Here is an 18,162-nt window from a genome sequence, read left to right on the forward strand (position 1 = left end):
CTCCCATCCCATCCCAGCCCATCCCCTCTCCTCCCATCCCCTCTCCTCCCATCCCCTCTCCTCCCATCCCATCCCAGCCCATCCCCTCTCCTCCCATCCCCTCTCCCCCATCCCATCCCCTCTCCTCCCATCCTCTCTCCTCCCATCCCATCCCAGCCCATCCCCTCTCCTCCCATCCCCTCTCCTCCCATCCCATCCCCTCTCCTCCCATCCCATCCCAGCCCATCCCCTCTCCTCCCATCCCCTCTCCCCCCATCCCATCCCCTCTCCTCCCATCCCATCCCAGCCCATCCCCTCCACGTCTGTGCACACTGGTCCTGCTGCAGCCCAGGCCAGAGGTGCCTGCCTGTTCTTCCTCTCTTCCCCTCCAAGGGCTGCACATCTGGGCTTGAGGTAGAATGATTCACACTTACAAACAGAAACAACCCAAACAACAAAACCCCGCAGGCTCGGCCAGCATCCACTGATGCTTTTCCCTGTCCACGGGGATCTCAGTCAAGCTTCTTATGGACCCTATGCATGCAACATCCTCATTATTCTCCCCATCTGGGGGGACAGCGAATGTGAGATAAGCCAGTGTGTCCCAAGTCACCGAGTTCGCCATGAGCAGACCCAGGAGAACCAGAGGCTGTGACTATTGAGCTGGAGCTTCTGTGGGAGCCAAGGCCAGGTCAGACTCTGTCCGATGGGCATTCCTCTACCCTCATGGGTGCGTTTTCAATTTTCAAATGTACTATGTGAAGCCGCTGGGCAACTTCCTGAGAAGCAAGCACGTGAGAGCTGGGGTGGGGGGGGGGGTGGAGCTCAACATTTGCCAGCTGTGGGAACCAAGCTGATAGCCTGGACCAGGAGGCCTCCCAGGCCCTGGTACATTGTCAGGCTGCCTCTGCCAGCAGGTTTCTTGCTGCTTGCCAGCACCAAGGCAGTCACTAATCAGGTAAACCAGTGTGGAGGAAGCATGTATACCATATCAAATCTTTGCCTAACGAACATTCCCTTGGGGTCCTGTGCAGATCCAAGAAATGAATTCAGTGCATGCAGGCTCAAATGCTCATTTGTTCAGCCAGCCTTGAATGAGGACCATCTTTGTGCCCTGCTCTGTGCTAAGTAAAGCTACCATGGGCTTCTTGCTCCGGAGAGCTGTGCTTACAGCCTAAATGTGGAAGAAGGGCATGTAAACAAATATGCCAGAGTGGGCCAGAGGGCTATAAAAGGCCTTGTGGAGGCACAGAGGAGGGAACAAGGAACTTCACCTTTGGGAAGTCAGCAAAGACTTCAAAGATGTTACATTTCGAGCTGGGTCTCGAAACCTGAGTAGAAGGGTCTAGGCCGAGAAGGGAGGGCCGAGCATTGTCTACAAAAAGAACAGAAAGACAGGGAGATGCAACGGAGCATGAAGGAACCCAGGACCCTTTGGCAGCTGTAAGGTAAACTACTTTCCATTAGTGTATCTCGAGGCCTTAATAATTTAAAGGCAGACTTCCAGGTGGACCGTCACTCTAGTTTACTGATTTGCCCTGACCTTTGCTTCCCCGCCCTGCTTTTGTGGCAGCCCTTTGGCTTTTTTGTAGTTCCTTTGCAGTTAGCTTAAAAGCTGATGCTGAAATGTGCTGTTTCAATTTGTTCATTCGAAATTTTGCACTGATCACATTGGCCCCCTGAGTGGTTCAACTATATGCTCTAGGTTTCTTGGAGAGCAAAAGGAGGAGGACTTTTTTTCCCTAGAGTCAAACCCAAGGAAGCGGGGCCTGCTGTGGGGAGGGATAGCACAAAATCTCTGAGGACACCTGGACTCCATGTGCTAGGCCTTTGCTGCCCCGTGTCTGTTCTCAACCAAATGGCCTGTTTGTGTAGCTGCTGACTGCCGTCTTCATTAGAGGGACATTAAAAACACTGTTGGTTTGGGGCACCTGGCTGTCTCAGTGGGAAGAGCATGCAACTCTTGATCTTGGGGTCATGGGTTCGAGCCCCACATTGGGTGTAGAGATTTCTAAAAAAAATAAACTTAAAAAAAAAGAACCGTTGGTCTGAGTATGGTGAGGTAATGAATCGTCCTTGTGTGAACTCTTAAATAAACTATTAGGGGACGAGCCACAGTATACCTTTACTAACCTGCTGAAGAGCATTAACCACCTCTAGAGGACTGAAGGGACCCAACAGTCACAAGTTACAGTTTTTGTAATGAAAGTGAAACCCCCCTCCCTTTGTCCAGCCTTTAGAACTTTTCACCAAATGTCTTCCGTCGATCCTCATAAACAACCCTTTAAAGTTGGCAGGGCAAAGATTTGTGTTCCCATTTTGCCAACGTGGAGACTGAGCCTTGCAGGGTGAAGTGATTCCAAGTGGTTCCAGTGTTATCAGAAACCAAGCTTCCAGGCACAGCACTGGGAGCTTTGCTACTGCCCAGAGCTGCCCGCTGCCGAGCCAGCCTTGCACCCACATTGGGGTGGATGTGAGTAGCGGCAGTTCACTCATTCACGGGACAGCTGGCTGAGGTTAAGAACACAGTCTATAGGCTCCTTGCACCGTTCACAGCACACTCGCCTTCAGAACGACCTCCGGATGTTTGCCATGGTAGCACCAAACTAGCACAGCAGATAGTGATAAAGAGCAACCTCGGGAAGCAAATACCCCTCCAAGATATAAGTCATGTACTCCCTTCTTAGCAGCAGGATCAGGTTCAGCCTGCATAAATCTATTTTAGTGTATTTTAATTGCTTGTAAACTAAGTGTTTCCTGGATATGCCCCTGACCAGGAATAATTAGAATCATTTCAATGACTGGGCTTTCGAAAGTGAATGGGAGGGAGACAGAAAGGGGCTGCTCAGAAGGGAGAGTCATTTGTTAAAAGGCTGAGTGGGAGCATTGTCTCAGCCTTCTCCAGTGTTGTATTTTTCATGATGTCACCAGAGCTGCCTGTTTTTCAGCTACTCTGGCTGCCCTTCATTTTGTATGCACCTCTCAAGTTAAGTCTTGCCGGCTGCTGACAACGACCAGGCCCAAGTGGCCACATGTCGGAGTCATTCATTCACTCAGCAAAGATGTATGGAGCACCCACTAGGCACCAGGCCCACACCACAGTTCAAGGATCAAGAAAAGAATAAGGCCCAGTTCCCAGCCTTCAGGAGAACACTGCCTAGATGGGGAGACCGGCACATAAACAAACAATTACACTCTAACGCGATAAGTGCTAGAATAGAGAGGTTGACAGCGAACTATGGGAATGCAGAGGAGGCCCTTGCTCCATCTGGGGGAGTTGGGGCTGGTACAAGAGAGAAGCAACATTTAGCAAGGGCTCAAGGGAGGCAGAAGAGTCAACCAGATAAAGAGGAGTGGGGAGAGACACTACAGTTCAGTGTGGCTAAGGTGTAGGGGCCATAACCTGGACCATGGTATGAGATAAGCCTGGAGAAGTCAGTTGGGCCAGACCATAAAGGCCTTTGGATGTCCCGGTTTAGAGTTTGGACTTGGTCCTACCGTCAGTGGGGAGCCAACCACGGTTTTTAGGCAAGGGGAATGACATGATCAGATCTGAATTTCTGACAGGAAACTCCAGGAGGGCGGGGAGACGGAGAAATCAGTTAGAGGCTGACTCAGAGAGCATTGCTTTGCTTTGTCTTCCGTCTGGACTCCAGAAGGAAGCTCCTTGCCTGCACACCTCCTTGCCTGCACGTCTATTACGGCACTTACCACAAAGCATTAGAATTAGTGTTTGCCCAGCTGTTTCCCCATCTACTCCTTGAGGGCAGAGACTGAGCCTCATTCCTCTCTTTGTGCCCAGAACCGGGCACACAGCAGTGCTCAGAGGATGGTGGTATCAAGTGAATGAGGGAACACATGAATCAATCAGTTCTAAGCAAATACAACCCAGATTTGCGCCCCAAGTAACCACTGGGCTGGATACATCAGAGATAAATCCTTCTCTGATGTATCAAGTCCATCCATGACTTCTCCCGTGATTCTGCCAAGCCCATCATTGTTCATCACAAAGAAAGGACGTGCCATACAGAGAAGACAAGAAAGTTGCTTTGCAGAGCTGTGCTGGTGCTGGTCATAACCCAGTACTCTGTTCTTCCTCGCAAATTAATTTGTGACAATTTGTCTAAAATATATCTTCATTATCTTCATTCTGCTTCTTCTGCCTTTCTTACCTTCTCTCCCTTCCTATTTAAATCTTACTCACCTTTCAAGGCCAGTCCAGCTGTTTCCCATCTCCTCCGTGCAGTTTTATCCATTACCCATCCCCCACACTCAGAGTTAAGAATTCCACTCGAGTTCCCATAGCTCTAGAGAAATGATTCACCTCTAACCTTCATCTTATTGTAGTTATTCCTGTAGCTGTCTGCCTTCTCTACTAGACTGTAAGCTCCTCAAGGCCAAGGATTGTCTGCTTCATCGTTGTCTCCCCAGTACCTCCCACCCTGCATCCTACCCCAGCAGATAACCAGCAAGTGTTTCCAAACAATACCCAAAACATATGGGTAGCTATCCGGCTGTCCCCTGAGAAAGAATGCCAGACTCTGTCTTCTTGCACGTGGTTAGATATGGGTGGTTTTTTTTTTCTCATCTAACAGAGAGAAAAAAAATCGTTACTCATCAAACAATGAGAATATCTCATAAAGATAGAGATCCCCTAATCTCTATCCCTGAGTCCCATATCATTCCAGGTATTTTGAAAGCACAAAATCCAGTGCCTCTAAACAAAGCACAAGCACACTGACCCATTCAGGGTCATAAGTTCAAACCTTTGCTGAGAAGCCTATTGTACGATGGGACTCACCTATGGTGCTGAGTGAACAAAAAGAGAAGATGAATGTTCTCTTTGGAAAGACTCATTCTGAATTTGCTCCACTTGGAACACATTAAGCATCACGTACCAAGAATTCAAGTTTTCCAGGTAGAAATGTCCAGCAGACGGTTATAAATGCAAGCCAGAGGCTGGGGATAAACACCAGAGGTATAGGGTCCCTGCATAGAAGTGATTAAAACAACAGTAAAGAGTGTAAACTCTTGCAGAGAGGGGGAAAAAAAGCTGGGAGCACAACCCAGAGCACCTACCTTTAAGAGACAGGTGAGGGAAGAAGACTCAGGGAAGGGGACTGAGAAGGAACAGGGAGAGAGGTGGTGATGAGAGAGAAGATAATGCCACAAATGAGGGGGTAGTTGATGACATGTGCTGGAGAGAGATCGAATAGGATGAGTGCTAACTGCAAAGAAGACAGTGGATTGGCAATTAAGAGGTCACTCTTGGTCTCCTAAAGCAGGTATAGCAAATACAGAGCACATATGAACACATCTCCCCAGCCCCCCACGCTGACACCATGTACCCCCATGAATTAGGTGACAAACTGACCATGGCATTTTCTTGATGAACCTAGATACAGCCTCAGAATCCTTCCCAACACAGTACCGCAAGCAGCTACTACCAATCATTCAGAGTTGCCAGCAAGCTGAAATCTCTTTGTCATCCTTCTTCTAGAAAACAGTTCAGTGGAGGTGTGAGGAAGAAGACAGACAGCAATAGGTTAAAGTGTCTGAGAAATGAAGCGGTCAAAGTGGTGAAAAAAAGAGAAATTTTAAGAAGTTCAGCAGTGAAGGAATAGAGAGAGGGCACTTGCTTGGAGTAGTATAAAGATCAAGCCAAGGCAGCACTTACTAATCCTCCAATAGAATCCATTTTCAAGGTCATCTTAGTACTTGTCCAGCGGCAAGCCTGGTAAAGCAATATCCCTGTACTCTCCCATCTTCCATTCCCACCCTTCGCTTAAGGAAAAGTCAATGAAAAAAAAAAAAGCCTCATGTGTAGGCTTGTTTCCAGAATATTCATTTGATTAACAGAGACATGTAGTATAACCAAAGTTGGCCCTGCACATATTTCTGAAGAAGGGATTTTCTCTAATCGTAGAAATTTGAGGATCAGCAGTGATGTGGGGAAGGTATTAGTCTTGGTCAGGACCCTTCTCCCAAACCCCTGAAACCACACCTGAAGGAAAACCTTGGCCTGCAGGGAGACCCCTAGTCAAATGGCAGCCACCCTACCCTGTCCTTGTCTTTTCTGCCACCTCCTCTGTACGTCCTTCCTTCCCTCACCAAATGTACTCCATATCTATCTCTTCTCCTCTCTGTCACCTCTGTCCCCCTGCCTCTCTTTCCCACCACTTCCAATTGCTCATTCCCTCCTCCTCTCTTCCATTTTATTTTTTTAACCCCTTTCATTTAGGGGTATCCTTCACTTCTTGATCTCTCTGCCCTCTTTCTGGTTTCAGGGTTTGTAGATACAGAATCAGCTCTTTGGAACTCACCTTCATTCAGTCTCAAGGGGCACTTGTACAGAAATCCAGTTTTACTACTGTCCATTACATGCAGAACTCCTGTTTCTTTGCACAGTTGATAAATCACAATAATAATAATAATAATATCATCTAGCATTAAATAACGTTTACTGAGTATTTACTATGCTCCAGGCACTGTTCTAAGTGCTTTACATGAATTAACTCATTTATTGTCACAACAACTCTATAAGGTACATTCTGTTATTGTCCCCATTTTACAAACAAGAAAACCAAGACACAACAGCCAAGTAACTTGCCGAAGGTCATACAGCTAGTAAACAGTGGAGCAAAAATTTAGGGCTCGTCCCGTAATGCTCCAGAAATCTCACTTTTTAACTATGCTGATTGCTTCATGGTGTAATGGAAAGCCCACTGGGCTGAAAGTCCGAAGCCATGGATTAAAGTTCATATCTGTTACTCAGCACCTAATAGAATACGCACAGGCACAAACTCACACATACACACATAACACACACACACACACACACACACACACACACACACAGATTACTGTGGACTGACCTTAGTGAATACATAATACACTAAAGGGCCATATATATGTGTTCACGAAGCCTCTAAGTACTTTAGCTACTGAAATAAGACTAGTTAATACTGAACATATGCTTTGTTTAAATATAATTGGTGTTCAAATAAGCTAACATTCCCCAGGTTTACCTGGTTATTTTGCTTGATAAACTTTTTTCTATACCAGTAGTTAAAATACCGTCAAAACACCTGAATAATAAAACTATTTCCATGACCTATTCATTCATTCACCCATTCACTCAAACATTTCTTGGCACTGGTTATAGGCGCCTCACCATAAAACAGTTCTTAAGTACTGACTCTGTGTCCAAGGGAGGAGATACAGATGTAGTCTATATGTGATGCTTGGTTTCCATCCTCATGTCCACCGTGGTAGCATCTTATCTCCAATACCCGTATCTTCCCGACTTCTCTCGGTCATACTCTGGACACTCCTACTTCTCCATTCCCTTGCCTACAAGCAATTGCCTTTGATGTGCTACTTCCTGCCACTTCAGTCCAACAACTGATGGGGTTATTATTTTTGTTTGTTTGTGTTATAAAGCCATGGCAATAAAATTTACTCCTAATAATACCACCGCAATTTTATGTTCTTACAGTGTACCGTAAATGATATATATAATAACTGAATTTCCTGTAAACAGAAATTTTTTTTTTTTCTGGGGAAAGGAGAGCTTTTTTGTTTCCATCACGGTTGGGCCAAGGTTCTTTGATGGAGTAATTGGTGACATAGGAAAGACTGAGCGGCATGATGTGAGACCATATTCTGGTTCAAAGTGCTGGTGCTATGTTATTCTGGTTGTGATGAGTTCTGTTCACAGAGTAATTTGGGACAAGAAATGCTCTTCCTGGTTAAGGCCCACATCACAGTCACCAGCCAACCCCCCACCCCCCCCCACCCCCCGCCTCAACTGAAAGCAGAGTAAAGCCTCCGGGATCTGTAAGAGAGATTGGCACCAACCTTTGGCTTACCCTGGTGGAATCAAGTCGAATTTTTAGGAAAAGGTAGACCTTCAGTTAACAATAAAAAAGTGGAGAGCTACTCGGAGTATTATAAAAAGAAGGCTGGCTAGAAGCAGTATCACTACACCCCCGACTGACTAGGAGAAAGGAATACTTGGTTAGCCGCGGGAGCGCATTGCTAGCATGGCAAATGTATTCCTTTAAACATCTTCCTCATGCTGAATCTCATCCCTAAGACTGTGAAATTTCACTCTACTGAAATCTACTCTTCTTCCTCTCTGGCTGCTCTTTTTCTGCCTATTCCGTGGATCTTTGAATCCCCTCACCACCTTAGTGCTCAGCCATGACCTCACTTCCATACACCATCATCACATCTTCAGCTGCCTGCTAGACACAGTGACCCAGATTCCCTCCTGCAATCTCAAACCCCACTAAAGCCCATCCCATCACCTTCCCTTAGCCATACTAGCTCTTCCTGCTAATTTACCCCAGCTCTGTCAGGGGCACAGGAATTCTGCCTCTTTGCCAGACTCAAAACCTAGGAGTCAACTTTGACTTCTCCCTTCTCTCCTTCCCTCCCCAGCCAGTCAATTACCAAAGTCCTGGTGAGTCTACCTTTACAATGTCTCTTTCCCATTCTCTCCATCTCCACAGCAATCACCCTTGTTCAAGCCCTTGTTATCTCCCGCCTTGAACTATTGCAAAAGCCTCCACACTGGTCACCCAGCCTTTCTATGCATGCTCCCATGTTTCCTAAGGCACAGATCTAATCCTGAGGCTGCCCCAGTGCCTGTCACGGCAAGTCCTTTCTCCTCAACCTGGGATTCAGGCCTCCCATGCTCTCCTTTACCGACTTTAGCTAACTTTATAGTACTTGCTGGTCCCCAGATTTGTCCAGCATTCTCTTGCCTCCACTGACTACCTCCCATCATACCCTATTCCTGCCTGTTTGCAATCACCCTGTCTTTCAAGACCCTAATTCTCTCTACTGGATGCGAATCTTCTCAGAATCCCAAACACATTTTATTTCCTTCATTCAAGAAACATGAATGGAGCATCCATTATTTTCCAGGCCCTATGCTAGGAGCTGTAGGTAAGATAAATATGAATAAAACAGTATTCTTCCCTTGTGGAGCTCTGGGGCCAGAAAGACAAACGTGACTAACTCTAAATCCCTATCAGGCTGCCTCTGACTCCCATCCTAGGGGCCTTTCTCCTCAGCTTGTAAATATACTTAAGACCCTCCCATCTTAAATCACCCACCCTATGTCAAACTCCTAAAATAAAAAGTGTATTCATGGGCGCCTGGGTGGTCAGTCGTTAGGCATCTGCCTTCGCTCAGGTCATGATCCCAAGGTCCTGGGATCGAGCCCCGCGTCAGGCTCCCTGCTCCGCGGGAAGCCTGCTTCTCTCTCTTCCACTCCCCCTGCTTGTGTTCCCTCTCTCGCTGTCTCTCTCTCTCTCTCTCTGTCAAATAAATAATAAAGTTTTTTTAAAAAAGTGTATTCGTACCATCATTCTCATCTCCACTTCCTCCCATTCTGACTCTCCAGTCCTTGTCCACACCCTCCACTGGCTTGGCTACAGCAAAGCTCTCCTTCCCATGGACAAATCAGAGGACTGCCCTCTTTTTACTTAATCCCTAGGTGATATCTCAAACTGTCACCAGAACTGTTTCCACTCACTCTGTAGTAAGCCTCCCTGCCAGCCAATTCTCGTCCGATTCTTTTATGTCACTGACGACTCCCAAATCTCTAACACATATCCTATATTGTAGGCCCAACGTCTCTCCTAAATACCAGAGCACTATATCATCAGGATCCTGACCCTCAAAATGCTTCCTGCTGAACTACCCCCCCACACGTACACCTTACCATGAGCCCCTGTTCTCTGCCTGTACCCCTCATCTCATTAATGCGTCTCCTACACAGTCAGAAATCCTTGACTCTTCTTCCTTATTTTCCATATCCAGTTCATTGTTTAGTCTTATTAATAATATCTTTTCAGTTTTTCAACATCTCCATTCCTCCCACAACTCTTGGGGTTCCGACCCAGATACCACTCAGCATGGCTCTAGCACCAGACTTCTCACTGGTCTCCCTATTTGCATTCCTCCCCTCAAATGCTGTTCCAGTCTCCACACTAGCCAGTGAGTCTTCTAAAGGACACAGCTGGGCGCCTGGGTGGTTCAGTCAGTTAAGCGTCTGCCTTCGGCTCTGGTCATGATCCCAGGGTCCTGGGATCGAACCCCGCATCGGGCTCCCTGCTCCGCTGTGAGCCTCCTTCTCCCTCTCCCACTCCCCCTGCTTGTGTTCCCTCTCTTGCTGTGTCTGTCTCTCTGTCAAATAAATAAATAAAATCTTTAAAAAAATAAAAATTAAAAAAAAAAGGGCACAGCTGACCTATCCATTCCTTCATTTATAAGCTCCCCCAAGTCTTCATTTCCTCATCCCACAAAGAGTTACTTACCAACCACTAGATGCAAGCACTGATTTGGGAACTGGCCATATAGCAGGGAGCAAAACAATGTTCTGCCCTCATGAACCTTCTAGTCTGGAATAAGGCCAAATGCCTGAGTGTGGGGAGCGGGCAGCACCCACTGCGAAACTCATGCCTGCCTTCCGGCCTCATGGCCTAATTCTCCTTATGCCCTACCCTCGAGCCATGTCACATTAATTTCAGTGCCTAAAATGTGCTGTTCAATTCCGCACTCCCTGCCTCTGTCCAGGCTCTCTTGGGAATGCCTCCCTCCCCACCACCATACCCTATTTGCAGAGCCGACCCCCCCACACACGCGTGCGCACACACAATCACTTATTCTGAGGTAATTTAGAGGCTCCTATAGATAGTGCTGATCTCCAGAATGACCTGGGTTCAAATCTCAGCCCTACACATGCTGTGTGTGTGACCTCTGTCAAGTTATCTGACTGTCCTGCGCTTCAAATCTTCATCTTAAAATGGAAATAATTATAGTACCTCACAACTTGGTTGTGAGAACTAAGTTAGCCAATCCATAAAAAGACACTTTAGGTGCCTGACACATATAAGCCTTTAATAAATGTTTTTATTACTTGCATCTTCAGTATTATGGTGATACCTCTCATCACACTATTCTGTAATAATTCTTCCTTCTAAACACGTCTTACTGTCTTTGTAACCCAATGAACTTTGTCAGGCACACAGTAGGCGCTTAATAAATATTGAAGGAAGGATAAAAGGATTGGCAGCTCCAGGTGTGTGGCTTGGTTTCCTGTGACCAAATTGGACTATGAAGGAATAAAAGCACATCTAAGACTTCTTGTGAATATCTTCTTGACCGAATACCTAAGTGTGTGTACACTGTTGGCATTGCGTGAGCAAGAGCTGGGGAGGAGTGACCAAGAAAAGGGCCTTGAGCTGGGCTGACCTGAATGAGAACTGAGCTATTTCATTTCTTTATTCATTGACTCTTGGGTCGAGAAAGGACCAACTACCCTAAAGTCGCCATTACCTTCAGTTCCCATGCCTCAGCCCCCACTTCATACTTTCCATTTGCTTCCTTCCCACTACTATGTTCCCCTCAAAAATGTATAAACTGAAACTCAGAAAGCAAAAGGAGTGCTGAGGGAAAAGGGGAAGGGGTGGAGAAGGGTTAGCACCTCCCTCCTTCCTTTGCTGAGATCAAAGCCAGCGTTTTGACTGGAAGGCCAGCTGGCCTCTTTCATCCCCGCTCCACCTGTCTGGGAATGGGATTGCTGCTTGCCCATTTCCTTTCCTCTTCAGGGCTGCAGGGCAGTTTCAGGGTGGGGCCTCAAGCTATTTCTAGTGCTGGCCAAATCCCTCCACCCCAATATCTCCTTTGCCTTATGTGATCAGATTTCCTTTCCACCTCTCCAGTTAACAAGTGTTAGGAGCATAGGGCAGGAAACTGTGAGAGAAGTTCAGTTTCTCCACAGGCCCTAGGCGGAGCTAACGGTTTGGGCAAGTAAAGAGGACACTGGGGCTGCTGGGCTTTGTCTAGCAGGAGGAACAGGTTCTTCTTTCTGCATAGCTACCCCAAGTACTTGACCCAACATCCCCCGGGGTATGGGTGCGGCACCAGTTAGACAAGGGCCTCTTGCCTCGGGAGAAGGGAATTCACATTTGCCGAAGTCCTACTATGTTCTGGGCCCTTGCTAGGCCCTTTTGTTTGTACTATCTCAGTGGTTTCTAGCAACCCTGCCAGGTCAGCATTTATTATCACCCCTCTGGTAGCAATGACAAAAGAGAGATTGAGCAGCTCGCCTGAGGCACATGACGAAATCCCGATAGAACATCCAGCTCTGTCTGACTCTAAAGACAGTGCTCTTTCCGCCTCATCATGCTGCCTCAAGAGGCCCGACAAGCTGTTAATGCTCTGAGTTGGCTCTTTGCATTATTCCCCAGAATTCACTGACCAGCCAGCTAAATCTTTCGTGAATGAATTTCATTCAACATAACTTTAAAATGAAGGTTTAAGGAGACCCTTTGATGACTTGAGTTCAATTCTACAAAGAATGTGACAGAAGTTTCTGCCTCTGCAGAGTTCATAGTCTAGTAGAAAAGAGTTAACAAGTGCCAAAATAAAAGCATAATATAACACAAAAACAGAGAAACGCCATGAGAGAGACAGAGCAGGGAAGAGGGCAACACCTCTTTGCCTTCGATGTCAGCCTCCACCTTCTGGGTGCCTGTCACTTCCCTCAGCCCCAAACAGAGCCTCCTAAGGCTGGGACCAGGCAGCTGCCATGTCGAACTGGATCACAGAACAGGGAATTTCTTAAATCATCTGTGTCCCCTTGCCTAAGAGTAGTGCAAATAAGCAGGACCTGGGAATACTCTTTCATTGGCAAAGGTGGAGAGATGTTTAGGAACCCAGTCTTGGTTATTACCTGCAGCCAGCCTGCCTCAGCAAAGAATGGGTTATTCATGGGTTAGTCAAAGCCAGGTGCTAATGCAGCCAGATCAAGAGGCTCAATCCCAGTGAAACTGAGCTCTGTTACATAGGAGTCAGTTCTGGCCGCAGTTGACCATCTTGCAACCACCGTGCTCTTGGTCAAAGAAGGAACTAAAGCGGGAGAGTATGGGTCACCACACTGTGGGCATTCACAACGCAGACATACTGTTTCAAACACTCGGCCCTAAACAGACAGCTCACAGCATGTCTTGCTGACAGAGGATCAGCAGTGATCCTCTGCCTTCATAGATGGAGGCAGAACATTCTCTCCTCCTGTATCTCAGTGAGGCACCCTGCCTCTGATTTTTATAGCACCTTGATGCTAGGGGTTTGGGTCCTCTCCCAGAGTGGCTACTTCATTGCAGCTGCCTTTCTTCTGTTGCTCTCTCTAAACCCATCTTTTCATACCTGTGAAATGAGTGTACTACTTGAGGTCCACCCTCTGGAGGAAAAGAGGTTGCCTAAGGAGAGAGGGCAACACCTGTTTGAAGCCTTCTCTTCCAGAGCCAAGCCCACGAGATCCTTGAACTTGGACTGAGGGGCCCTCCTTAACTAAAAATACAAACCCTTCAGGTTTCTTTGATCATATTGGGGGGTTAGTTTCTGGATGTTTTCCCCCAGGTAACCCCTCTTGTCTCTTCCATATATGGGTTTGGTGAAGATGATTTCCACTCAAGGCTTCTTCTATCTCCAGAACTCAGGGCTTCAGGCATCGGAGAGTAATGATTCCAGCAGGAAGGAACAAGGCCCCTCTTTCCTTTCAATGTCAGTCCATAAAAAAAAAAAAAAAAAGGCATTATAATAAGCATTGGACAGTCTTGGGCATTTTCCTTTTAACTAAATGTGCAGAGTTTTCAGTCATGGATGTGCAAAAGCCATCTACCCATCAAATTACTCCCATAGACTCCACAAAGGTGCTGTTAGAATCCTTAGAGATCATTCCACAACCTCTCCCATAGTGCCAGATAAACATCCAGACTCTTCACAAGGATAATTCGGTGGCAGTGGCAATAACCCTGGGCTTCTCTGAATGACATCAAATTCAGGACACATATCCAGATCCCTTTTTTCATGCGCTCTCTACCATTTTTCCCATGGAATTTGAATCCCCCTGTTTTACTTACTGCCTAACAATATCACTATTGAAAGCACATAACGTTAAGGACCATATGCTCTCTCTCCAGAGAGTATGCACAAATACTATTTCTGTTAAAAACTAAACAGAAATAGTAGTTTTGCATACTTCCCATTCAAGGACTTATCCCAATTGAATGATTCCCTTTGTCGTGGACTGTTTTTCCCCAAGCGGGCCCTAATAGAGAAGCTGAATCAGATATTGTGACTTACCAATGGGTCACAAGGAATCATCTAGTGAGCTAGAAATAGAATCCAGAAACCTTTATTTTGATTCCCTGAATTTAAAAAACAAATAAACTCTACTACAGAGAAAGAAAAACTGGAGGAACTAGGCTTGCTTGACATTCCTGGGTCAGGGAATTCAGGGCAACCAAAACTAACAGGCAACTGCCACAGTCTGTGAGGCTCGAGGAGGTGAGTGAGACCTAGGTGCAGCCTGCCCTCAAGTTGCTGACAACCCAGTGCAGGGAGATCAGGTCACTGTTGAAAAATCTCTATCCGGTGCAGCATGTGCTTATGAAGACCTAGTGGATCCCAGAGGAGGTCTTGCCCATCTTCATAGTCCCCCCAGCAGCAAGCACTATTTGTTGAACAAAGGCCAAAAAAAAAAAAAGAGGTACCAACAGAACACTCTGGGGGTTGGTGGAAAATAAGGGACAGCTTTGTGAAGGAGGTGACATTTGAGCTGTGCCTGGAAGGATGGGGAGGTTTTTCGCAGGCAGCAGGAATTGAGGGGAGGGCCTTTGCAGCCTGAACAAAGAGCAGTGGCCAAGATCCTGAGGGGGGGACAAAGCATGGTGTGATTTGGGAGAGCCCAGAGCAAGCCAATGTGGCTAGACAAGAGGGGTCAGTAAGAACTAAGGCTGGAGGTTTTGAACAAGAGGAATGGTACCACCAGGACAGGGCTTCCCGCTGCATCATCCTGCCCGGCCCACCTGGGCCTCCCTTGCCTTGTCAATAGTGGTGGTTTTCTTTTGATTGTTCTGTGTGTATGTGGTTTGGTTTGGAGGTTTTCTGTGGTTTAGTTTGTTTTTTGGCCTTTCCCTTTTCCTTACAGTTTTTCACAGCATATGGTCCTGATTATGTGTTGGAAATCACGCCAAGCTGCCGGCCAGACCGCAATGAGCCCCACCGAGTCCAGCAAATCCTCAACTACATCAAAGGTGAGCACCACCCCTCAAGCCCCGCCCTCCTCATTCCACCCAGCTTGCGGTGGCCCATCAGTGGGGGCTTCCCCAAATACCATTTGTCTTTTGGTGGCTAAGCATTTCACTGACTTAGAAGGGAAACATCTTCTTGGCCTGATAGCTTGTAGTTGGAATTCCACACTGGCCACTCTCCCTGGAATTGTCATTTGGCCAGCTAATGTCACCTTCAGGGGGACAAAAGGTTTATCTTTAGGCACCTCCAGTGAAAAACCAGTTCTGAAGTGTGCCCTGGAACCCTTTTTCTTTTAAAAGAGCAACAGTAAAACGGTCTTTAAGATGAGGGAAGTTCAAGCCGCTTCAGACTTAGGGTAGGGGGGAGGAGGGGCTCACAGACGTTGTGTTCCAATGTAGTTCCTTGGTCCAATACGGCCTTGAGAGACTGCGGGCCCACAGTGGATAGTCAGGATTCTGGTGCCCTGAGAGTGGACTCTCCAGTCTTACCCAGAGCACTGGAGACGGACCTGCTGCCCTATCCTGCCCTTCCCTCCGGCTGGCCTGCAACTATTCTGGCTTCTGGCCAGAAGGAAAATGGCAGTCATCAGGTTATTCTCATCTTGATCACACTTCCACTAGCTGTTTGGGGATGCTGCCCTTAGCTTTCCAGTAGCCCCTCTGCAAACCCCAGCTGCCACTCCACAACTCAGTTCCCTTTCTCTACAGTATTGTAAAATCGTTTTGGCACCCGTTTTCCTGTTTACTTGAATTTGCATGTGTGTGTGCATATTTTTTGGATCCTAATTGTTGGTAGAGTCAAGAGGCTAAGGGTATCATATTGCCCATCTTGGAGCGTGAAATTCCCATGTTTATTCATATAACGACCAAGAGAGCAGCAATTCTCCTACCTTTGACTCCCTCGTTGGAATAGAATCCGGCATGAAAGGGAGGCCTGTTCTGTACCAGAGTTAGTCTGAGGAAACGAGTTGTGTCCTAGGGGGGTCTTTGCTGAGGGTTATGTTAAGGCCCGAAACTCTAGTAGAGCCCAGTGTGTGACAACAGCCAAGTCCTCAGGCAGGGACTCCACATCCCAGGCTCCTTTGGCCAGAGAAAATTTTCTAAGCTCACAAGTCACAGACTTGTAAGGTTATGCTCACAGCAATGCTTATTGCCTCTCTGAGGTGTCCCGTAGCCCTCAGCCTTCTCCTGGCCCTGTAGTTTCAAGCCACCTCCCTCTGGCTTCAGGGTGGATACCAACCCCACAAATCCTCACTTCCTAACCAAGTCCTCCTCCCTTGTACAGTCTTTTTTTTGTTTTGTTTTAAGATTTTATTTATTTATTTGACAGAGAGAGACACAGCGAGAGAGGGAACACAAGCAGGGGGAGTGGGAGAGGGAGAAGCAGGCTTCCCGCCGAGCAGGGAGCCCCATGCGGGGCTCGATCCCAGGACCCCGGGATTGTGACCCAAGCAGAAGGCGGACACTTAACGACTGAGCCACCCAGGCGCCCCCTCCCTTGTACAGTCTTTAAGGCCTCTAAACTCTTTCTGTTCCTGGCCCTTTGCCAGTCCTTCTCACCGTGCTGCAGCCCTGATTAACACTGATGCTCCCACCCTAATTTCCTCCTGCCCCTCACAGACCCAGGACACCTTTCCTGTTTCCTTTGGGACTGATCCTGGACCAACCTCTCTTACCCATCCTCCTTCAACCTTGCCATTCTCCCCCCATCCAGGCTCTAAATCCTGGTAGAGCACAGACAAATAGAAACAGAGAAACTAAACAAGCCTCTGCAGCTTCTTGCTCACACCTACATGTGTGCAGATATCTGTATGCCCTCATGCTTTCCTGCACACGTACCCAGACACATCTCTCCAGAGTGGTGACATCTTGCTATTGAGGAAATGGAAATGACAAGCGAGAGAAGACATAAGGGAGGTAATTCAAAGGAGAGAGAACTAGGAAAGGTAAGAAACCCAAAAGAGGAATAAAATTTTAAAAGACCTGAGATAAGGGGCACCTGGGTGGCTCAGTCGTTAAGCATCTGCCTTCGGCTCAGGTCATGATCCCGGGGTCCTGGGATCGAGCCCCACATCAGGCTCCCTGCTGAGCAGGGAGCCCGCTTCTCCCTCTCCCTCTGCCCCTCCACCCTGCTCATGCTCTCTGTCACTCTCTCTCTCAAATAAATAAATAAAATCTTAAAAAAAAAAAAAAGACCTGAGATAAAAGATTAGTTTGAGGGTTGGGGAAAAAATAATAGAAAATCTTAGCGGACATGTAAGTTACATGTAAGTCAAGATTTTTGAAAGATCCTAACAGGTTAAAGCAATTTTCTGATTGTAGCACAATGACATTAAACTGAGAGAAAATGTATGGACCAGGAATTGGGTCCTCAGAAGCAATTGGACCACACACAAGATGGGAAAATGTGGCTCAGCAGCATTTTGTCTGAAAGAGCTAGGGATTTTAGTCAGTGTGGACCTCATTGTGAGTCTCCAGGACAAGTTGGCCTCCAGAAGATGCTGATGCAGTATCAACCTCACTTTAAAAGGGTTCTAGGCAAATAAGAGCACGTTACTGGTCAGTCAGGATGGGGAAAGGACTATAGACCAGGCTCCAAGAGGTCTGGTTGGAGGAACTGGGGTTTTTGGAGAAAAGAAGACCCAGGGGGACGTGGTCTTTACTTCATATCTCCAAGAGTCTGTCACAGAGCAGAGGGTGTAGACGGAGTCTATGTGGTCACAGGGCACAGAGCTAGGACCCATGGGTAAATATTATAAAAAAGGCAAATTTGTATTCGGTAGAAGGAGGAATTTTCTAACATTTTGAGCTATCCAAACGAGCAGGCTGCCCAAAAAGGAATGAGGTCTCTGTTGCTGGAGATATGCAAGTAGAGGCTAGATAGTCACTTGACTGTCGTATCATGGAAAGGCTCCTGCATTGGGGGAGGGCGATTGTACTAAATTATTGTTAAGATTCCTTCTAATCCTAAGATCCTAGGATGCTGTATGTTAAAAATGAGAAAATAGAAAAACAATAAAAAGAATAAGATGAGAGTGCAGGGGTTGGTAGATGAGTCACAGTTGTTGGG

The 18,162-nt window shown here is 47.0% G+C and overlaps 1 protein-coding gene across 2 annotated transcripts in view; it reads left to right on the forward strand.

Annotated features, from left to right (window-relative positions):
• Positions 1–18,162, forward strand: part of HDAC8 (histone deacetylase 8) — a 213,003-nt gene that overhangs the window by 170,960 nt on the left and 23,881 nt on the right. For both annotated transcript variants that reach the window (XM_078065214.1, XM_078065217.1), the window contains one exon: positions 14,990–15,095. In XM_078065214.1, coding sequence (XP_077921340.1) covers positions 14,990–15,095 — 106 coding nt within the window. The remainder of the gene's footprint in view (positions 1–14,989; positions 15,096–18,162) is intronic.

Source organism: Halichoerus grypus, chromosome X (genome assembly GCF_964656455.1).
Source record: "Halichoerus grypus chromosome X, mHalGry1.hap1.1, whole genome shotgun sequence".
Lineage (NCBI taxonomy): Eukaryota > Metazoa > Chordata > Mammalia > Carnivora > Phocidae > Halichoerus > Halichoerus grypus.